The 23,976-nt window shown below is 33.7% G+C and overlaps 1 protein-coding gene across 3 annotated transcripts in view; it reads left to right on the forward strand.

Moving 5' to 3' along the window:
- IPO11 (importin 11) overlaps nucleotides 1-23,976 on the forward strand; it is a 201,413-nt gene that overhangs the window by 55,622 nt on the left and 121,815 nt on the right. For all 3 annotated transcript variants that reach the window (XR_013379936.1, XM_077897964.1, XM_077897963.1), the window contains exons 8-18: nucleotides 1,334-1,382; nucleotides 2,757-2,827; nucleotides 5,232-5,424; nucleotides 6,121-6,273; nucleotides 8,007-8,050; nucleotides 9,789-9,879; nucleotides 12,042-12,089; nucleotides 13,184-13,289; nucleotides 16,388-16,514; nucleotides 22,613-22,646; nucleotides 23,163-23,203. Coding sequence is in view for 2 of the 3 variants with exons in the window: in XM_077897964.1 (XP_077754090.1) it covers nucleotides 1,334-1,382; nucleotides 2,757-2,827; nucleotides 5,232-5,424; nucleotides 6,121-6,273; nucleotides 8,007-8,050; nucleotides 9,789-9,879; nucleotides 12,042-12,089; nucleotides 13,184-13,289; nucleotides 16,388-16,514; nucleotides 22,613-22,646; nucleotides 23,163-23,203 (957 nt within the window). In the remaining variant the exon portion in view is untranslated. The remainder of the gene's footprint in view (nucleotides 1-1,333; nucleotides 1,383-2,756; nucleotides 2,828-5,231; nucleotides 5,425-6,120; nucleotides 6,274-8,006; nucleotides 8,051-9,788; nucleotides 9,880-12,041; nucleotides 12,090-13,183; nucleotides 13,290-16,387; nucleotides 16,515-22,612; nucleotides 22,647-23,162; nucleotides 23,204-23,976) is intronic.

Below are 23,976 nucleotides of genomic sequence, written 5' to 3' on the forward strand. Positions count from 1 at the left end.
CAATACTTTCAGGGATTGTTGGACTACTGTATCAATGTAAAATATATATGGGATCTCAATGATCTTATTCTTCCCATAGTGAAACATTTTGCTCATCATCCTAGAAATCACTTTTTTGTTACTTATCATTACTTTTCAATTATTCTCATCTGTGGTTAAAAAGACTGAAATACAGTGAAAGTGGAAGAATGATTGAATTGCCAAATGATGAAGCAGTAGTGAAATTAATGGTCATCTTGCAGTTTTCTTAATGTGTTGTGCACTGTATCCCATCATCTTTAAGAAGGCATAAAAGAAGACTGGGAGCACTGTCTTTCTTTTCTACTTTCACCTTTTGTTTAACACACTGAGAATTCAAAATTCTTCATTTTCTGACCAAAATGACAGAGAAGAAAGTTGACAAGAGGAAAAGGTTTCATGATTTTTACATGAATCAGAAGATGGATGCTCTCGGACAGAGAGCAGCATTCTAGGCCCTAATGATGATGGTGAAATTGTCTAAGTGAAATCTTTTTCTGAGTCATCAGATGGTGATATCCTAGTTGATTTATCTCAAACTCAAGAATGGAGGAGGGGACAGCACATTGTTAAGGACAAATTGCAAATAATGCTCTATTCTAGTAAAGGCCTTCAGCTTATAGTTCTTTTGTGACAAAAACCTGGACCATCCTATTTGTTGAAAAAACATGTGACATCTTTTATGATGTTTTATACCAAAATTTATTGATCCAGAAAGTATGTGATGTTTAAATTCTTAAAAATTTTAATAAAGTTACTTTTCACTATCCCTTTATATCTGTAAAATTTTTTGTAACATTTATTTAAATACATACTAACAAATAAGGGTTGTTTAGATTTTTACCAGATGATAAATGGTGATACTTGTCTTTTATCTGAAAGCTAATAAATTTAATACTTGAGCTTAAGAATTTGTTCTTTAAATAATTGGTACCATTTATTCATATATTGAGTACTTAGAGCAATAAACACAGTGAAGTTCTGGCCCTTGAGGATACATTTTAGTGGGAGGAGACAAATAGACAAACAGTATGTCAGGGGACTATAGAAGCTGTGAAGAGAAAAGAGATTCTTTAGGGAAATAAAATGCTTAATAAATAATGTTTTATTTATTGCAAAGTGTTTTAGGTAACTGAAATAAGACATTGAAGAGATGAAATACTATATTTTCTTATGGAAGATTTGTTAATAGAGTATTTTTTATCTCAATTTAACTTTTTAAAATGATGTGATAGATACATTGTAGTATTTTTGGAAAAGTATAAGGGAGATGTTTACAACAACAAATTGAGACATTAAAAAAATTCTTTTCTAGGGTTTTTTACATGGAATATTTGACCGTCTGAAACAATTTCTGGAATGCAGTAAGTACTCCTTTGACGGTAGATTTTACTTGTAGAATCCTTATTCATAGCTTGTGCCCTGTACTTGTGTATCTGGTGAGACTAAAATCTTGGATCTTGATGACTAATCCTCTGAGGTTGAATTGGGAGCTCAGCTTTGTCTTCATATACCCATCTTGTTCTGAGTAGTATTGCTGAAACTTTTTAAAAATCTGTTTTGTATCCATTCCTTTATAGATATTTTTACTGCTACTGCTTTTTTTCATGTATACATCCACAACTGTCATGTATTTAATACTCATTAAATGTAGCTCCTGTGCCACATACTTTGTATAGATTCTGTTTTTTTAGTTGATTTTACATATGGGTGTGATATAAATTACTTTAAATGGTACTTTAATTTTATAAATCTCTTGTATATTAATTTTCACTGGCTTATCTTTAGAACTGTCTCTCATCTACACACAAGAGAATTTAGCATTCATATTTGTGTTATACTGGTAGTCTCTTAGTTACCCTTTTCTTTTCCCTGTGATTGTAAGCACCTTTGCTCAGGATACACACATTTAGAAACACAAAATAGCACACATTTGCTTGCATGCACATATACATATGTGTACATCCTGTACATGTGTGTATTTTGGGGATTTACTAGGCCAAGAAGATATTTTAGTGTACTCACTTTTAGGGAGTTGTTGATTATTTTATGTCAGTCATTTTCAGCTTAGTAAAAACATAGCTGAGTCTTTTACCAGGCACTGTTCTGGGTACTGTGCATGCAAAGATGAATAAGACAAGTTATATAAAGTGGCTTGTTTTTATAAAAATGGTCATTTTCTCTGGTTACCCTGTGAAGAAGCATAGGGAAGAATAGGGGTCCTCCCAAGAGAGGAGAATGACGTAAATGAGATGAATAGGAAGAGTATGATTATAGAGAACAGTTGATGGGCTGGTGGACACTTTCTGAATATGCAGAATTAATTATGCCAGAGAAATTATCTGAAGAAAACTGTCAGTGAAAAATAATGAACATGTTACTTATTGAATGCTTTGTTTTTACTTGTAAATTTTAGTTATAGCTAATTTATATTTTGAAAGTGTTATTGGTAATTCATGGATAAAATTGCTACTACTCTTACTTTAACATGTTTAGGATTAATTTTTTGAAACATGGTACTGGGGATTACTGTGTCTGTTAACTGTTAAACTTGGTACTGTTTTTTAAAAATCTTGATTAATTTTTTAGAGTTGGAAAAGTTCAGTAATGAATTTATAATAGAAAACATGGAAGAATGTATCTGATAGTATTTTTGTAAAAAGTTTTGTCATTGTTTTGATTGTGAATTTCTGTTGTATTATAAACTTATACTAATATTTGAATCATATTTTTAACAGGTAGAAATATAGGTACAGATAATGTATGTAGAGATAGACTAGAAAAGACCATCATACTTTTTACTAAAGTGGTAAGTTTTCTTTTTATCTTAAATATGTTTCTTAAATAAAATACGCATACTCAGATTTAATAAGGAAAATGATGTAAGCATATATTTGTTTGCGTGAAGCAATTTTCTGACTTTATAGCAAGCTAAAACAAAACAGTATTTTGAAGTATTTAGCATGCATATAATAATTAAATTTATATGCCATATAGCTGAGTCACTTTGATGTAAAAAAAAAATTCTAATAAATATCAGAGAAGTTAATTCCTCTGAAGCTTCTTATTCTCAAGCCTAGTGGATAAAAGCAGACATAAAGAAGGTGCCAGTGCAGCTAAGCAGGAGATAGATCATACAATACAGACAGTATAATATCAGGAAGTCCCTGTATTCCAAATGACAGATTATCATCATCAGTATCAAACATCTTCTGAATAGAATTATATGAGTGCCATGCGCTAGGCAATGTGCATACATTTCTGATAAAACTTAAGTTTTATAGAAACTGATTCTGATGAAATTTTGGCCTGGAGATGGTTAGGAGAAATACTTATTGTTGGGAAGACTTGGTTTGAGGACTGCATTGCACTAAAACAGGTTATTTGAAGGCAGGTAGCAGTATCTAAATCAGTAGCCTATTTTCCCTTTTTTCCTGAAGCTTCATTAATAAGATAAAGGTTGTCTGTTCCCCAGGAGGGGAGAAAAGGAGTAGAAATGAGCTGTTCTTATTTCTGTGGTTAAGTAGCAGTTATCTTTAGTTTCATTTCTCCTCATTTCTCACATTTATAGTTTAAATAACCTCCACAGCAAAAGCCACCCAATCTTCCAAGATCCAGCAGAAAATGGACTTAAATTTTTTAAGTTAAAAACAAAAAAAACCCCACAAAGTAAAATGACATGATGTGGTTAGTCACTGGAGCTGTGCAGTGTTCATAAATAATTTCATTTATGAAATTCATATTTATAATATCTGACTGTATGAAGGCTTTAAAAATTGGAATATTTCAACATACCTCCGAATAGAATTGAGTAACTTTGAGTCCCCTAGAGGTCATCAATTAGCTTCAGTATTTGCCAACATATGTTGAAGGTTAGCTCTGTTTTATCTGTATGGTTCTTCTCCCTCCCCTCCTTGCTGGTTTTTTTAAAAGCAAATCTCAGCTATCTTATTAGTATTATCTGTAAATATTTGAATATATGTCTTAAGTGTTAAGGGGTTTTAAAAAAAATCTAAAACATTTAAAAAGTAGGAATGACTTTTATTCTCATTTAACTCTTTAGCCAATTTTTAGCTTTTCTTAGATTTTTATAGTTGGTTTGTTTTAATCAGGATTCAGTAGTGTCCGTTCTCTCTGCATTTTTTTTTCCCATTGCTATTTATTTGTTGAGATAATTGATTTTCCTCCTAGGGTTTTTTTTTTTTTTTTTTTTTTTTTTTTCTGTTTTGCATTTGGCTGTTTGCATTCTGATGTGTTACTTACCATGTTCCTTTGTCTCTATTCCCTTCTTCTTCCCATATTTCTTATAAATTTATAGTTAGATATAGAGACTTGATCATACTCTTTTGCAGAGGAGGGCAAGGATGGCAAGAGTACTTACTGTGTTTTTCATATTGCATCACATCAGGAGATATATTGTCTGCTTGTCCACAATGCTGAGGGAGTGCTATCCATTTTATTTTATTTTATTTTATTTTTTTAAAGATTTTATTTATTTATTCATGAAAGACAGAGAGAGAGAGAGAGAGAGAGAGGCAGAGACACAGGCAGAGAGAAAAGCAGGCTCCACGCTCCATGCTGGGAGTCTGATGTGGGATTCCATCTTGGGACTCCAGGATCACGCCCTGGCCAAAGGCAGGTGTTAAACCGCTGAGCCACCCAGGGATCCTAAGAGCTATTTTAAAGGTCCTTAGCAGCCTTTCCCTGTTGACTATTTTAGAAGCTCTTGATGTGTTGATAAGGGATTACAGCATGATGGCATTCTGTTATTTTGTTTGTATTTATTAGCCAGAATTCTTTCTCTTCCATCAATTGTTTGATACTTGAAATGTAGTTCATGCCGGAAAGGCAGGACAATTTTTTCACTTTTTGCTTTTATTTATTTGAAGTCCTGTTTTTTGTATACTTTAGACTTTTTGTTTCATATTTATCCATTGGTAATGAATTAAGTATGAAGTGGGTCTATTTTGGACCCCATACCAGAAATAATAGAATTTCTTGTCAGTAGATAGAATCTGACATAATCCACATTATATGATGTATCCCAAGAAAGCAGTTACATGTGTATTACATGTAGAACTACATATATGTGGACTCCCCACTAAGGTTCAGATCTTGCCAGATGTATATTAGCAAAGTTATAAAATGTACTTGTGGATGATTACATTCCTGTATGGATTGGTGAAAATGCATTTTAATTTTCTTCTTTATAGCTTTTGGACTTCTTGGATCAGCATCCCTTTTCATTTACTCCTCTAATTCAGAGATCACTGGAATTTTCTGTAAGCTATGTATTTACAGAAGTTGGTGAAGGTGTTACATTCGAGCGATTCATTGTTCAGTGCATGAATCTTATTAAGATGATTGTTAAAAATTATGCTTATAAACCATCGAAAAATTTTGAAGGTAATGCCTTACTGGCATTTTTTCCCCATTATTTCTTTTTTTTTCTTTTTTTTCCTTTTATTATTTCAAATGTGAAGTAATTGCTATATTTCTGTATTTGAAATTCATTTATTTAAGTGTGATAAATACAATGTTGCTTAGACATGAAATAGAGATAAGGATTAGAAGTTTTAGTATGTGAGTGCCAGCTTTAAAAGCCATATAAATGCATTTAGTAAAATATCTTTTGTAGCATAATGGAAGATCAATGGAAGCCTGGGGACTTAAAGAACTAAGTACTTCGACAACCACTGCAGTTCATGTTATAAGCTGAATTTATTTGTACAATTAACATTTTTCTCTAATTTAGTGAGGTTACTTCTACACCTTGGAATTCATTTGTATGCATGTATACCAAGATGAATGAAGAATTCTTGTAGAAGAGAGAAATACATTTGTATCTAAGTCATTCCAATACGGTGTGATAATAGAGCATAGGAATGTGTAGACTGTAGTGGGGGGACAGCCGCAAGACCGGTGTGTGTGTGTGTGTATGTGGTGTGAATAAAGAAGTGTCTTTGAAACTTGCCCTTAAAAGTGAAAATTTATATAAATCACTTTATCTTTCCCCCCAAGAGTGTATTTTTAAATTCATTTAAGTTAATCCAAATGTGGTAGAATGTTCGTGTGATTAACTTGAAAAATTTATTTTTCTAGATAGCAGCCCTGAAACTCTAGAAGCTCATAAGATTAAAATGGCATTCTTCACATATCCCACTTTGACAGAGATATGTAGAAGATTAGTCTCTCATTATTTTCTATTAACTGAAGAAGAACTGACAATGTGGGAAGAAGACCCAGAAGGCTTCAGTAAGAATCCATTTTTCTTTCTTTCTTTTTTTTTTTTTTTTTTTTTTTAAGATTTTATTTATTCATGGGAGACACAGAGAGAGAGGCAGAGACACAGGCAGAGGGAGAAGCAGGCTCCCTGTAGGGAGCCTGATGCGGGACTCGATCCCAGGACCGGGGGAATCACAACCTGAGCCGAAGGCAGACACTGAGCCGCTGACCCACCCAGGTGCCCAGTAAGAATCCATTTTTCAATTTTTGTGTAGTTTTTTTCCCCCTTCCCTAAATATCAGTTTTTTTGAACGATATGCATAACAGCATTATATTTTAATATAACACTGTTGATCTGAGAGTCTTGGCTTTTAAAAATTAATGTGTCCTCTTTGTTATCTGATAGAACAAATTGAGAAGCTGAAAATGAATGATTTTTTTCAAATATGTAAAGTTTTCTCAAGAAAGAGGCTTTTTAAGATTTTAGATGTTCCTATGGACATACCATATTGTTTAAAACAAAAATAAAAATAAACTGTCTCTATTATCAGGTCAGTTTGTACTTTGTGATTAATATCATCTTGTTTTTTATTTGTAGAAATTTTTACTTCAAAAAGAAATGTGGAAAATTTCGGTTTTCTGAATAGGTCATCTTTATTTATTATTATTTTTAAAAGACTATTTATTTATTCATGAGAGACACAGAGAGAGAGGCAGAGACACAGGTAGAGGGAGAAGCAGGCTCCATGCAGGGAGCCCGACATGGGACTCGATCCTGGGTCTCCAGGATCATGCCCTGGGCTGAAGGCAGCGCTAAACTGCAGAGCCACCCGGGCTGCCCCGAGCAGATCATCTTTAAATTTAATTTAAAATAAATTTTTTGATGATTAAAATATTTTTACAGGAGATCTTTTTTGTTTGAATTTTAGTAATAGAATAAAAGTATTAGGGTCCTTGCTACAAAAAATCAAGATATCATTTGTCTAATAAAGTACCTGTGTGTGAAGTACTTTCACCCTGGTGAATCATAGACCAGGTTTTAGCTTTTGACTGGGTGGTTTTGCATAGTTCTCTTCATATATTTCCTTATATTTTAAGAGTGCTTGAAACATTTTGGAAGACTTTTCCCACTTTTTATTATTTAAAAATAATTTTAGTTCATTTAGAAAATATAACATTACACTGTATCTTTTTTTTGTTTTTGCTTTTTCTCTTAGCTAAAGTTTTATGTTTTATATTACTTTCTCTATGCAGTATATAGAGTAGTATAATATGAAATACGAATTCCTAGGTTTATAAAGGTCCCTAAAGTATTCTACATTTTTTAAAATCTTACTTTAAATATGGAAAATTTTGGAAAATGTGACTAATTATTTAATCTTATAAACCATTGTTATATTAGAATGAAATCATCTCAGGATTATAGTTATATTTCAGTGCTTACTATGTGCAGTCAGATGATATCAGATATTCTGGAAGTGACAAGCACTTTGAGCATTCCTCCATAGAGAATTTTTAATGAAAATGAGAATGAGAAAGCTTAATCAAGTACTTGATGGGAGACTCATGTAGACAGATATGGTCTGTAGTATATAGTAAAGAAATCTGTGTAAGACCTTGTGTTTCCAAGGATTTGCTTTTGGTGTTATGTTTAAAAACATTCATAGAAATAGATTTGTATTATTTAAAATCTTTGTATTCCAAACTGAATTTTGGAAGCATTTTTATAACATGAACAACATGTGTTGTATTTTTAATTGCAGCAGTGGAAGAAACAGGAGGAGATTCTTGGAAATACAGTTTGAGGGTATGTATTGATTAAAAGAAAAATTGGTAGGGAAATGTGTAATGCTTTTGTAACTCTTAGTAGAGAATGATATTTTGTTGAAGATTGTAAGCATTAAACCAGACAAATAGTAAATTTTAATTTAGGAATCTGATAGGAAAATGACTGTCAATGCAAAAATAGGAAATGTTTTTGAAAATGAAAACTAGGGGATCCCTGGGTGGCTCAGCGGTTTGGCGCCTGCCTTTGGCCCGGGGCGCGATCCTGGAGTCCCGGGATCGAGTCCCACATCGGGCCCCCGGCATGGAGCCTGCTTCTCCCTCTGCCTGTGTCTCTGCGCCCACCCCCCCCCCCGTGTCTATCATAAATAAATAAATAAATCTTAAAAAAGAAAAAAGAGAATAAAAACTACTTTTTTTTGGCTGGAATGATTTTTTTTTCCTTCCTAAGTAGTTCAGTAATTCTGAAGTGTTTTTTGATACATTATTTCTTATACCACCTAGTGTGATTTTCAGAAACCAGCCCCATTGCATTTAATTTTAGAGTGCTTTCTAAGCATATCTTCTTTTATATGGCCAACATTTGAGGAAAATTAATCAAATGTAGTCTTTGAACTATCTTTTTTTTTTTTTTTAAGATTTTATTTATTTAATCATGAGAGACACAGAGAGAGAGGCAGAGACACAGGCTGAGGGAGAAGCAGGCTCCCTGCAAGGAGCCTGATGTGGGACCCGATCCCGGATCCCAGGATCACGCCCTGAGCCGAATGCAGATGCTCAACCGTTGAGCCACCTAGGCGTCCCTTTGAACTATCCTTTTTGTTTGAAAAGTTGTGTTTACATAATTTACACAATTTGTTATTATGTTTCTAAAATATATGTTAATGTTTTTAGTTATGTAAGTTTGCATAGAAAACCAGAGAGATTATTAGAGAAATGATTAGTGCTTGAAATTTTTTTTAAAAGCTAACTTTAAATTTTTAAAAACATTCTTTTATGGAAAATTTCAAACATACTAAAAAAGTAAAATAATATCATGAGATGTTGTGTATCTAAAACCCACTTAATCAGTTACCAACTCAAGGCTAGTCTTATTTCATATAAGTACATCCCAACCCCAACTTGGATTATTTTGAAGCAAGTATTTGAGGTGATTTATCCTTTTATCTGTACATATTTCAGCATGTATATAAAATTTCTTTTAAAACATAAAGCATAGTACCTTCAAAATTCGTAAGCCCTTTGTATTATGAAACATGGTGATTCAGTACTTTTCAGAACCAAAATGAACATTCTTTTCATATAGTTAACATTGATGTCTGTTACTGTTTGTGTCCTGAGTTGCAGTTGTTACTTATTGTGTCATTGCTAAGAAAATATATAATTTTTAACATCTTTGTTTCTGGACAGTCATTTATAGTACTAATTCTGCAAATGAATGTGATTTCAGATTGCTTTTTTAAAAGAATTCTTAATTAAAAATGTAAGTTATCTTCTCTCTGGAGTTTTACTTTGTGAATACATAATGCCGAATGATTGAAATAGTAAAATAACAGGTGTTAAGAATCAAATTGTAGTTTGACTTTCTTTCCTAATATATTTACAACAGTTGTAATCTACTTTATGTAAAAACATTAAGAATTGGAAATGTTTTTGGAGTTTAAGGATTTTAAGAATGAGTATTCTTTGTTTCATTGTAGAATTGATCAGTACAATATACCATTGTTTTCATTAGAAATTTGTTTTTTTTTCCTCTCCAGCCTTGCACTGAAGTACTATTTATAGATATATTCCATGAATATAATCAGACTCTTACTCCTGTACTTCTAGAAATGATGCAGACACTTCAAGGTGAAGTATATTTTATGATACTTTATTAATTGGTGTTCACTTAAAATAATTTGAGTGCCTACATGCAATGCATTATTTCCTAGACCATATAATAGATGGAAATCTGAGAAAGACCTGAATGTGTTCTTTTCTAAAGGGATGGCTTTTAGGGTAAAGAACAAGAGTTGAAACTGACAGAGGTAGGCTTTGAACATGATAGTTGGATTTTGCTTGTGTAAACATATTAGCGGCATGGGCAAAAATAGTAGACAGTTAAGTATATTGCATGGGGAAGTAGTCTACCTGGAGCATGCTGTGGAAAGTAGTAGAAGAAAAGGTCAAAATGACAAATGTTGGGCTTAGAATGGTGGCAGTGGAAATGGAAAGAAGGTAATGGATTTAAGAAAGAATGAGGACAAAAGATTTTTGGCACGTGATCGTTGATTACAGTTTGTGCACAAGTAATTATTATTAACTGCAGTTGATCGTTTCTGACTTTCCTGCTATTTTGTAAATTCCAGGAAGGGAAGCAGGGATCAATCTGTTTTGTTCACACATTCTCAGTGCCTGGTATACTCAGAAACTGTTAGTTGATTGACTTAGCAACTGATAGTGCTCGGCAAGGGAAAGTGATCAGACATGATCTTGAACTTTAGTCTTACTGACAGGAAGACTGTGATTAGTAGTGGTTGGTGATATTGAAGTGTATATAAGGAGCCTTGGGAGAGGAAAAGCATTCAAGGACAGAACCCAAGATTTTCACCTTCAGGCATATGGAAAGGCGAAGATCCTTCAGAAAAGCCAGGCAAGAAACTGTTGCAGAAGTGTGAGGAACAATATGGGAGTGAATCCTGGAGAGTTATTATTAGAAGTGGCCAGTGATGGAAGAAGCAGAAGGCAGTGGAATCTTCTGAGACAATAGATTATTTGAAATGTTGGGTCAGGAATAACATTGTTAAGGGATCAGGGATTGAGTAGGTGATAATACAAGAAAGTAACAGTAAGAGAAGCTTCTGTAGGGAAGGAAATGCCTCATCTTGTTTGTGGTAGTGAGAGGGCAGGTCACTTTTCAGGTTTCTGTTTTCTGAAAAACCTAATAGAGTGTTCTTGCTTAAGTTAGGAACCAAGGGGAAAAAATGGCAGGTTCTGCTGTGTTCATTTGTGAAGATAATTTGAGTGTTGTATTTTCATATGTGTTTATTTCTAGGGTGTAGTTATTTACTAATTTTTTAATGCAGGATTACTGATTCTTAAAGTGGATAATATTTGTACTACTTCAGATACTTTTTCTTTTCAGTTTAGAGCATCATTTCCATTTTCTCCTGTCCATTTATTATTTTTTTAAACCACTGTAGGAAAATGGATAAGCTATTTAGATTACTCTCTGAGAAGTTGTGTGGTGGTAGGGTTTTTAGTGGTTTCAGAATTCAGTTTTTTTTTCCTGTTGTGGAGCAGTTGGCTAATTAGAGCTGTACTTATTCCAGTTTATTGGACTAGTGAGCTTCAGAATTCATATTTAACAATAGAAAAGTGTTTTGATGAGCTTGCTAGAATAATCTTTCTATTCGAAAGAAATAGACTTACTATGGAAACTGTGTTTTTCATGACTTAACCATGATACTCTTCTTTCTGGACAGTGGTGTGAGACAGCCAAGTTTTTATTCAGAAGTTTCCACCTAACATGATGGCTCTCACTTTCTGTCTGGACTTTTTCTTTTGTTGCCGTCCTTTAATGTACTGTCATGACCTGGTTTATTTTTTATCTTTAGAGCTTCCTGTGTGAATGGCCTATGCTTGTTCTTTTTTGTTGGTTTGTTTTTCTTTTGTGGGATTCATCTTTTGATTCTTTCTCTTAAGAGTTCTCTTTTATAATCAGGGTATAATAAGGTATTATATGCTGGTTAGCACTTTGTGGCATATATTTTTCTAGATGTTGCTTGACATGAAAATTTTCAAACATGTTACAGTGATTTTTAAAATTGTAGTATGGCCTTATATCTTGTACTTGTGTTTTCTGATGGTGATGATAACAAAAGCTAGGCTTTCCCTTTATATCCATTTATATATTTAATGTCATGTAATTTAATACACTAAACGGAAATGAGAAACTAGTAAATCAAGTTAAAATAAGATGTCTTTTAAAAACTAGTTTTATTTACCTTTGCTGATACTTATGTTTTCAGGACCCACTAATGTGGAAGATATGAATGCACTATTAATCAAAGATGCTGGTATGTTATACTAAACATTTAGAAATATTATTTCTTCAGTAATAAATGTTCGCTATGTCTGTTTTTGTTTGCTATGTCTGTTTTGTGGCAGGTGTTATGTGGAGAGATTGGGATACAGGAGTACCTAAAATATAGGAACTGTCTGGTGGGGGAGATAACCAAGTAAGCAGACCATGGATTATAGCATAGTACAAGCTGATTAATGGTAAAATAGGTGGCAGGTAGTCCATTGGAAAACCACAGGTGGTTTTGGCGTGCCTAGGGAAGGCTCTGAAAGAAGTATAATATGAGAACACCAGGATCAATGGGACTTAACAGGGATCCCTGGGTGTCGCAGCGGTTTGGCGCCTGCCTTTGGCCCAGGGCGCGATCCTGGAGACCCAGGATCGAATCCCACGTCGGGCTCCCGGTGCATAGAGCCTGCTTCTCCCTCTTCCTGTGTCTCTGCCTCTTTCTCTCTCTCTGTGTGACTATCATAAATAAAAAAAAAAAAAAATTAAAAAAGAAAAAAAATGGGACTTAACAAGGGGAGGGTCAGTGTGAGAAGAGGGTTCCAGGCAGAGGGAGGAGTATTTACAAAAATTTGAAGGGAAGTAGAGCAAGCACAGTTAAGTTTTGAACTGGGAATATTTTGATTTAATTGGAACATAGAGTTCATGGGCTGTGGTAAGAGATGAGACTGGAGAGGTAGATAGGGACCAGATCATAAAATATTGTGTCAATTTAGAAGCAGGTGTTATTTTATACTTTTCATAATTTGACTTGATTAATAATTTATTTGATTTTATAATTTTGATGTTGATTTTATAATTTTGACTTGTAAATGATTATAGTTTTCTGTTTGAAAGCACTAAGGAGTATTTAGGAAAAACAATATAAAGTAACTCAAATAATGACTCTAAAATGTCTGTCTAAATAATTTCTCTGATTAACATTGTAAATTTCCCTTTTTTATTTGCATATTTCGTGTTTTAAAGTAGTCCCTCAGAATTGTTTTTTTTGTTTTGTTTTAAGATTAGTTCTTAAGTAAGACACCTAACATTTGGCCCAGCATTTGAAATTAAAAATTTTTTTTTCCCAAATCTTCTTTGTAGTGTATAATGCTGTTGGATTAGCGGCTTATGAGCTGTTTGACAGTGTTGATTTTGATCAATGGTTTAAAAACCAACTTCTTCCAGAATTACAAGTCATTCACAATAGGCAAGTATAAAACTTTGTGTTAATAATACACTTACTTTACGTTATTAATTTTGTGATGAAGAAAAGGCATTAAAATTTCTTAAAATTTTTACAAAGTTATGGTATGACTTTGATAATAATCAAGTGTAGAATAAGACTTGAGTTGAAAAATAATGTTTTTTTTACTTCAATAGTAAATTGTAATATGTATAAAGTATTTGATGTAGATAAGATAATTTGCAGGAGGAAATTTTATATGAAGGTAAGGAAAGATGGAGTTCTCTGAATTCTAGAAATTTTTTTTCCCCTGAATTCTAGAAAATTTTTTTTCTAAATTCTAGGAAAAAATGTATACTGCTTCTTACACTAGTAGTCTGACGTAAATGGTGTCATGAATGATGACCAACTAATTGCTTTGGAATAACACGTGGCATACTGAAAGTGGGAGAGGGTAGATAAGGATGGAGAGACAACATGACAGAAGGCCTTTGGGCACACTTTAGACTTGGATTGGTTTGCCCTATTCAATAGTACAGAACTCTCTGATGTTTAGTGGCACTTTTCCGAATTATTATGTTTCAGATATATTTAAGTACATGACTAATTTTAGGTACTGAATGGCTAAAATGGAAGGGAGAAGGTCTTTCATAGTTTTTATAATTTTTTTTCTTGGTTTAGAATTAGAGACTTAAAAATTCCAAGAGACTTTGTTCTTGTTTTGAATTGTGTGTTTCTGTTGATTTGTTTCTGTAATTGTGGTGCCAATCAGAATGCCTAGCATGTAGTCATTACTGGACTAGCATTTTTTGGACTACATTAATGAATAAATGGAAAGCATCTATATATGGCTCATTTCATAAATCTTGAGAGCCATAGAATTATAGAGTTGGAGGTACTTTAAAAGTAATTTATTTTGGGGACGCCTGGGTGGCTCCGTGGTTGAGCATCTGCCTTTGGGTTAGGGTCGTGATCTCAGGGTCCTGGTATTGAGTCCCGCATCGGGCTCCCCTTTTGCTTCTCCCTCTGCCTGTATCTCTGCCTCTCTCTCTCTGTGTCTCTCATGAATAAATAAATCAGATCTTCTTTAAGAAGTTTATTTTGACCCACTTAAAATCAATATTATACTATATGTTAACTAAGTAGACTCTAAAGAAAAACTTGAAATAAAAAGAAACTAAAAAAAATATTTTTGACCATTAAGTAGCTTTTTATCTATTCAGTCAGCATATATTTTCAGTTGTGTCCTATAAAGTCTGTGGTGGATAAGATGGCCTGTAACTCTGCCCAAAGGAAGCTAGTGAGCCTCTGATGTAGAGAAAACCTCCATTAGGAAGACACATGTGCCTTTGGTAGGAACACACATGTGTGGTTTGATTATCCTTAAACCTCGGAGGCTATTTATTCTTGATCTCTGTTGTCCAGTACAGTAGCTGCTATATATAGCTATTGAGTGCTTGAATTGTACCTAATGCAACTGAGGAAATGACTTTAATTTTAATTAACTCAAATTTAAACCGAAAGACTGAAGAGTGTAAAGTGTATGATAATATGTTGCATATATTAAGGTAAATAAAAATATTACAATTTCACCTGCTTTTACCTTATTTTAATGTGGGTACTAACATTTAAAATTGCATATTTGGCTTGCATTATGTTTCTTCTGAACAGAGCTGATCTAGTCCAGCATTTCTCAAAGTTTAATGTGCATAGTAATCTCTTGGTGATCTTGTATCTTACACCTACTGATTTAGGTTATGTATTCAGATCTGGGTCATATTGTATGATCCCATAATGCTTCCAGGATAATGATGCTGCTGGTGCAGGGAGCACGTTTTTGAGGAACAAACTGTCCCCTAATTTTAACTCTGCTCAGAAGTGACTGTGGTCTAAGTGAACTTAAAATTTGACCTTTCTGAGCTTCATTCTCTTTATCTGGAATACAATGTTGAATGTAGCGATCTCAGAGATCTTGATTCAGAATCAAGATGGTTCTTTGGGTCCTCCACTACTCTGCACACAAGTGTTTACTTCTACCTCTGTTACTTTGTTTAAATAGTCACTATTCTTTCAAATGGCATTTTTTTCAGTTTTCAGCCCCAAACACTGTTTATCTTAAAGGTTGTTCAAATCCCATTTCTTTCTACGCACTCTTCTCTGTTCCTTTTCTGAAATCCTATTAGATAACTTTATGTTCTTTAATTCTTTTAGGTGGGATAAACCTTTTGAGGGCAGAAGTACTTAAACACATTTTTTGCATCTTTGATAAGTATATCTGTGTGCTTGATTATCTTATCAAGATATCTGATTCTCTAAAAAAGTGGGGTATGTTTATTAGCTTATTCCATTCATACCCAGAAACAGTTACTATCTCACTACTAAATTTTGTATAGTATCAAGAAGAGACTTTGTGGGTGGAATTCTTATACATAGTTGTTATAGCTTTGTGGTTTTTCTCCTTGCCTAAAGAAACTTCATTGCCTTTAGCAAAGGTGGTCATAAGAAAGAAAGAAATATGTAAATATGTTACTGTAGATGTTTTACAGCTTTTAAAATGTAAATCATTATTTTTGATAATACGAGTCACATTCTGTAATAGGGCACTTTTAAAAAAATTAATTTACCTAAAATCAGCGGAGGTTTATGTGAATATTTTATGTAAATGTTGAAATCTCTCACAGTGTTCTGGAAAATAATCTGTAAGATTAACAGAATTGGAATTGGAAAATTGAATACAGGACTTCCTTTTATTATTACTTTTTTGAAGCATCTCTAGCTTTAGGGTTTGGGACATTAGCTACTTAAGCCTTTTCAGATTAAATATTTTTGGTCATTTGAGGAAACAGAAATGGACTTGATTTTTATGTACATATTGATGTTACAGTTTTTAAATATAAAATAATTATATTTACAATATATCTGTCTACGGATTTTCAGTTTTTATAGATCAGAACTTTGTTAGTATTTATACTGTGGTATGTTTACAAGTAGCTTTTACACTTTTATAAAAGAAATTGATTGCTTCTTTACCATATTTAAAATTTAAATGAAAAAAGTATACTAAGTGAAATAATCTTAGTAAAATATTTACCATTTAAATTTCATGATTTTTCCCTATCCAGGTATAAGCCTTTGCGACGCAGAGTGATTTGGCTCATTGGTCAGTGGATTTCTGTGAAATTCAAGTCTGACTTAAGACCCATGTTATATGAGGCAATTTGTAACTTGCTTCAAGATCAAGACTTAGTGGTATGCTCCTTAAATGTTTTAAGACTTTTTTTTTTCTCTAAGCTTAACCTATCTTAAATTTCAAGTTCAGAAATGGTTTTGATGTGTTTAGAATTTTGGTGACCTTTCACTGTTAGAATTTTTCCTTGTGAGCAGTTTGAGGGAAGAAAGTCCTTTGATTATTTGCCCTTCTCATCAATATTCAATGAAAAAAATTAACCTTTACTTTTCTAAAATTTATAATTTTTTAGTAAGAATAAAGAAAGTGTGTTAAGATCCTTTTTAGCTTATTTTTTTCTTTTTTTAAAAATTTTTAAAAATTTTTTTCTTAATTCAGAAAATTAAGATTTTTATCATTCTCACATTTATGTCATAATCACTTTCATCTTTACTGTTGATTCTTTGTCTCTCATTTTTGTAGGTTTTTTTGTGTGTGTATGTGTGTTTTTCTAGCCTTTGGAATTGTTTCCTTTCTGACTTTTTCTTTATTTACAGTGTTGATATAATATTTTTGTTTTGTTTCTGAAAACTTGATAATAGCTTCTTTGGTGCCTTATTACCTTAAAAGCAGTAAGTTTTCTGCTCTAATATTTAGATCAGTTACTTAAAAAGTTGTGTTTTTTTGTGTGTGTTTTTAAGAAGTTCCACATTGTGTAGAATAGTTTTTTTCCTCCCAAGTGGTCCTTTATTTTATGCTTGAGTGAATATATTTATGACTTATTATAGATTGTCTTGGGCTTAGATCTGACTCCAGCATAGTCTTGAAAAGATTAAGTTTGGTTATCTTTTTCTGAGTTTCAAATTATTTTAGGTGAAATTAAGTGATTTTGTCACCCCCTGAATTAGGCTTTATTCAATCATCTCTCAGTATACTCCTTTAAAAAAATTTTTGAACCCATCCGGTAACCCTGTTTTTCAGCAAAGGCTTGGGCCATACTTTTCTCATTTTCACATGTGTACCACATAAACTACTTTTAATGTTCAGTGAAGGAAAACATAATTAGAAAGGTAAACCTAGTAACAAAGCTCAATATATTCCAAAGGCAAATAGAACTGATCTTTGGATTTTTATTTAAGCATTATGTACTTTGTGTAAATAATTGAAAATTTACTCTAAGTATCATGCTGTAATTATTACTTATTTTAATCAAGGGAAATTGCAAGGGAATCCCCTTTTATTTTACCACGTTTAAATTCTTAGAAGTTTGTTAATAAAACCTAGTTGTTGCTGAGATTACTGATTATTGGACCGAGTTTACTTTTGTAATAACTGTGAAGTATTTATAAGACTTAAATTTTTGTTTTCTCATTTGGAAACACTATTTGCTCTTCTGTCAGAGGTATCAGAAAGAAGGCATTAAATGTTTTATGGAAGTGTTACAAAATGATGAAATTTCAGCTAAGCTTTCTTTGGGAAAAACTTCTGTTTTGGGGTCTTATACTCATTTTTAATGAATCTTTTCAGAGGAATAAAGAGAACAATGAGCTGTTTAGTTCTGCACTTTAAAAAAGGAACATTAATCACATACAAACAAGTATTACTGGAGCAAAAGAGTTTCATGGGCTAAATATTCCAGTGGTCCTCTTTATTTTAGGATTGACCAGAAACTTTAAAATGTACATCTGCATTGTGACTATCCAAGATGACAGATAGAGTAGTATCCAGGGCATACACTTAGAGAAGATGCTGCTTAGGTTCAGCTCTTGCCCTTTTCCCGTACATCTTCTGGTGATTTCCTCTCATTTTTACATCTTCTACAGTTGTTTTATCCTGCCACCATTATTTTGTTACTACTTCTTAAAACTGTGTTTAGTAAGATCCCAAGTTAATGTTACACACTTTGGCCTTTTGGTGTATATAAGATATACAACTTTAATTTCAACTTGTGAGAAATGCTGGCTGATGTGGGAAGGTATATAATACATAATACATACACATACAGGGACGCACATATAGACATATACACAGGGTACACATGTTGTTTGCAAATGTGCATGTGTTGTGGATAGATAGGTACTGATGGATCTGAATATTCGCTGGCTTTCAGAATCCATATTCTCTTGCTTGGGATAGATTTAATCCTGTGTGGTTGTCTGTGTGGTTTCCAGATCTTACGGTTGTCTGTGTGGTTTCCAGATCTTATGGGTATGTTATTATAAGACTGGCTGTGACAGGGACACCTGGGTGGCTCAGCATTGACACCTGCTTTTGGCCCAGGGCGTGATCCTCAAGTCCTGGGATCGAGTCTCGCATCGGGCTCCCTGCATGGAACCTGCTTTTCCCTCTTCTTGTGTCTCTACCCACTCTCCCCACCCCGTCCCCCGTGCCTCTCGTGAATAAATAAATAAATAATCTAAAAAAAAAAAAAAGACTGGCTATGACAGAGTATAAATAATGCAGCAACTAGAGAAAGCACCTTCTCCATTCCTATACTAGGACTCCATAAATCTTATAATACCAGAGGCCACTGGGTGGAGTACATCTCCATTTCTGAAAGTTGCATGATAGTTTGACATTATCATTTGATCTGGGGAAATATAATGCAAATTGAGTGACTGTTTTTTGCTTTAGGTGAAATATTTAACTTTTCCTTGTTAACAATTTGACATGTTAGAGATAGCCAGATTTTATAAACTAAAACTTGATGTAGGCGTAATGAATAAGCATTTATAGTTATTGCAATATTTGGAAACTTTTTGTAATGAATGTTGGGAAAATTTGGTAGGATTTAAGATAATTGCTACTTTGAAATTTTTTACTTCCGTGCTTATTTTTGATTCATATTTAAAAGAGGCTTTTAACTTTTTAAAACTTAAGAATTATAACAAAGGGAAAAAATTCAGTGACTATCATAACAAGCACCTATGTGTGCGCCTCCCAGTATCTATTGTAATAATTTTCCACGCATATTTCAAATACTTAAGAAATAAAGCCTTCCAAATGCAGTTGAGTCTCGGTCTTTGTTCATTATGACAAATGATGAACACTCTTGTTCCATTATGTTTTTGTTGAGTAAAGGTTTTTAATTTTAGTGGAATCGGATTTCTGGTTCATTCTTTTTGTTCATTGTTTAATCCATTTCTTTATCCTTGATTCTTTACATGGAATTTATTTTTGCCTATGATAGGAAGTATGGTTCCATTTTTATAATTTTTTAATAAAGACAACAGTGTTACACTATGCTATTATTATAGTGTAAGCAAGAATGACTAAATTTTAGATGAGGAGAACCTTCTTCTGTACTACCCTAGATGGTCACTAACCAGAATGTTTGATTAATATCTTGGAATTTTTTGGTTTTTAAAGTTTTTGAGCCAGTTACGTCTTTAAATTTTAGAAATTACAAATTTTTTTTTCAAGTTTCACTTTTGACTTCAGTTATTTATGCAGACTTCAATACCATAAGCAGTAAGCTACTAAAAATTAGCATTGGTATACTCTTTCACCCTTGTAAAAGGCTATATGAAAGGTGAATTGTGGTGCAGCCAGATTTATAGTTTGGAAGTAGGGTGTGGGGGTGTTGTCTCTCAAGCAAAGAAATTGTGATTTGTATGGGCAGGTTAACTACCACTCTAGAAATAACCAATTTTCGAGATGGAAAGCCAGTTAATGGCATTAAGAATGGACTTTGAGTGGCATGTACAGAACTCAGCAAACCCTGAGTGTACAGTGCGAGGTGCAACTGGGATTGGGCGTCCGTATTTTAAGGGTGCCTGGAGATTCTACTGTCTTCTCCTTCATTTCTCTATTGCTCTCAAGCTTTCTTGGATCCTTCCAATGTTTCTTATACTTTGATGGTACTTCTTTGTCCCTGTAAAGGAATTAGCCTGTTAAGTGTCAAGTTTTCTGAGATTTCAGCGGGACTTAGGATAAACTTGTAGGCTGAGTTCATAGTGTTGACCCACTTCTGGACATTTAGGATTTCATTCTCCTTCAGAGGGATTTATTCTTTGAAAAGTCATATTTAGAGCACTTTGTTTTCTTTTCTTGCATTTACTAGCAAGTATTTATTGAACAATTAGCATCCTAGGAATTATTAGACTCACTTTTACCAATTTTCTCTCATATTATCTGTCTCTTCATTCCATAAATGTGAGTTTTGACTTTTCCTTATTATGAATCACTGTGAAATTCATACTGTCTCTCTGTGGTAAGGACTTCCTGTTTCTTTTATAGTTCAGGAATGGCTAATTTTGTACTTATTTTTGTCATATTTTATTTTGTTTTTGTTTTTAAAGATTTTGTTTATTCATGAGAGACACAGAGTATTTTTGTTATATTTTAAATGTGCCTCTGTTTTCTTAAACTTTGGGGGATTTTTTGTTTTCCCTCCTGATTTGGCTTCCTAGTTATGGAGTTAAACTAGAGTACAGGCCAGTCATCTCAATTCATTCCATCTCTTCTATAATACTACCGTGACTTCTCGGGTAGGTAGGAAAAGAGCCAGTTTTTATTCCAATGATTCTTTTGATTCCTGTACTTATTTGTGTAGATGTCAGGGGTATGAGTTAGGTGCTTATGTGGTCATTCAGTGGAAAAAAAAAATCAAGAGAATTAAAGGTTATTATGCTGGCAGTTTGTCCTTTTTCTTTTGGGGGGTTTTATGTCCTGTTGTCTGTGAATTTAATTATTTACATAGTGCCAACTGTATGCCTCACACTGTTCTAAATGATGACAATTTAAAGATGACCAGCCAGTCCATGTCTTCAAGGGGATTATCCTGTTCCTAAGATTTTCAAGTTTGACATTTGTATTGATAATTATTTAATACCTGGGTGGCCAGTACCCTTCAAGAGTATAAGTTCTCCGAGGACAAAAACTAAATCTCTCTTAAAGCTTTTTTTCTGTAGCATCCAGCATATTGCATGGAAGATAGTAGTTCCTTATTGAATATTTTTAATCATACGAGTAGACCCTGTTTTCATTAGGTCATTTTGTGGTAGACCACTTGCCATGGTACTTTGCATGTATTAGACAATCAGCAAATTTGTTACATTATTTAAAAGTTTGAAAATGTTCACATTTTCTTTAGAGACAATGAATAAAAAGAAAAGGCAGGTGAGAAAACACCTGTCCTGTAGGCTCTTAGATCTGTGATTTTGGCAGTAGAGTACTTAACATTTCGTGAACTGACAGGCTGATGCCTGATCAGCCTCTTGGGACTTCAGAAGCTCCTGTAAAATGATTAAAACATTTCTTTGTGAAAAATGGCTGCAGAGAAAAAGCCAGTTGCTGTTACAGGTACAGGAAGTGTGGCAGCTAAGAAAGTTATGGCTCTCAGCTAGGAAAGAAATGTTTCAAATACATTGTTTTATAGAGTAGAATATAGAATTTAGTCATGGCTTGAGTTCATGTCACTTTTCCTGGAACTCTGGGTGTGGTAGCCTGTGCCAGATTGGCTGACCAAATCACAGGTAACAGTTGACAGAGAGTACTGGGGAGGTGAGGCTGTCGTGATGTGATTTGCTGAGGGAACTTGCTGATACATGAAGAAAATAAGTTCAGGGAAGGTCAGGAATTTGTACAAATCTTTGTGTATTTGTGAACTTTGAGATTTAGAAAATCTCAGAATCTGTTGGGATAGTTCAAGGATTTCCTGTAATAGAGGTTGCAGATGGGAACGTATGTTCTTCCTCACCCTTGCTCCTCCTCCTCTTCCTCTTCCTCCTCCCCCCGCCTCTTCCCTCACTCTTCACTGTACATCTTCCAGTCTCACCAGCCCTACCCCATTTGCCTGTTGTTTGTCCTCTGCGGTCTCACCCTTCTCTTGCCCTGTAGCAACCCCCTTGTACTGTTCTCTGAGTCCCCCACTCTCAGCACACTTACGGCAAATTATTTTTTTCCTAGAGGCACCCCCTGGATTAAAGGCGCCTGAAATAAATTATGGGAAACTGAGAAGGGTGGGAATGGACACTACCTTACTTTTTCTTTTCAACTCTTGTTGCACAGTAAGAGGAATATTCTTTTATTTCTAGATGTTAACTTGCTCTGTGACTTAAATCTTAATGAAAAGAGTAAAGAGTGATTTAAATTCTTTTGCCATTTGATATTCATGATATTAAATAGCTCTAGAATTGTTAAAAACTAATAACGTACTTTTTTTTTTTTTTTTTTTAAGGTCCGTATTGAAACAGCTACAACCCTGAAGTTAAATATCCTTTAAGGAATTTAAAAATACTTCTTTGAGTTGGGGCACCTGGCTGACTCATGTGGTGGAGCATTCAATCCTTGATCTTGGGGTTCTGAGTTTGAGCCCCATGTTGGGTGTGGAGATTACTTAAAAATAAAATCTGAAAAAAAAAACAAAAACAAAATCAAAAACTTCAGGGGCACCTAGGTGGCCCAGTTGTTTAAGCATCTGCCTTTGGCTCAGGTCATGGTCCTGAGGTCCTGGAATCAAGCCTCAGACTGGGCTCCCTGCTCCACGGGTAGTCTGTCTCCCTCTCCCTTTCCCCCTGCTCCTGCTCTCTCTTTCTCTCTCTCAAATAAATAAAGTCTTTGAAAAGTAATACTTCATTGTGAAGAATTTTAGCAACACATTTAAATAATTTTTTGATAAAATTTGTTAGTTTAAAATATAGTTTTTGAATGGTTTATTATATTTGATTTTTAGATATATTTTGTTCCAATATATTTCATACATTCTCAGTATTCCTTAACTACTCTACCTGTTGATGATTTTGAATTTAGAACAGATCAGTTTCTACCGGTAAGAATATTTATTTTTAAGATTGATAATAATTTCTGCTTATGTCCTTGGATATTAAATGTCATTTTATAACTGAAATTATATTTATCTGTTATTGATTAGAGCCAAATTTAAAAGTATATTGGATTATTTTAGAAGTAATTGTTTTTCAAGTAATTTTGATTTATTTTTGTTCTGCTTATTTTTGTTTAGCTATCTTAACTGTCTTGGAGTTGACACACTTTTCTTTTTTCACAATTATAAAGCATCTACTTTGATTTTATCTGTGTCTGTTACTTTTAATCCTCAGGTTATCCTCCATCTACTTGTTTTCATCTTTATGTCTTTATCCAGCATTGGATTATAAGTTACTTGAATAGCAGAACAGGAAGTCTTCCTCATCTTTTTATTCTTCACCTAACCCCCAGCAGTAACATGGTGTTTGACTTAATTTAATGGTGGTAGTATTTCTTCTTTTTTAAGATTTATTTATTTTAGGAGTTGAGGGGAAGAAAAAGAAGGAGAGAGAATCTTAAGCTGACTCCTCACTCAGGGAGCCCAATGTGGAGCTCGATCTCAGGCATGTGGGTAGTATTGATTCTTAAGATTGGGCAGGGGGACCTGGTGGCTCAGTTGATTTAGCCTCCAGCTCTTGGTTTTCATTCCGATTGTGATCTCAGAGTGCTGAGATTGAGCCCGGTATTGGGCTCTGCCCTGAGCGTGGAGTCAGCTTACGATTCTCTCTCCATCTGCCTCTCCTCTCTCTCACTTTAAAAAAAAAAAAGAAGACTGGG

This window comes from Canis aureus, chromosome 5 (genome assembly GCF_053574225.1).
Source record: "Canis aureus isolate CA01 chromosome 5, VMU_Caureus_v.1.0, whole genome shotgun sequence".
Classification (NCBI taxonomy): Eukaryota; Metazoa; Chordata; class Mammalia; order Carnivora; family Canidae; genus Canis; species Canis aureus.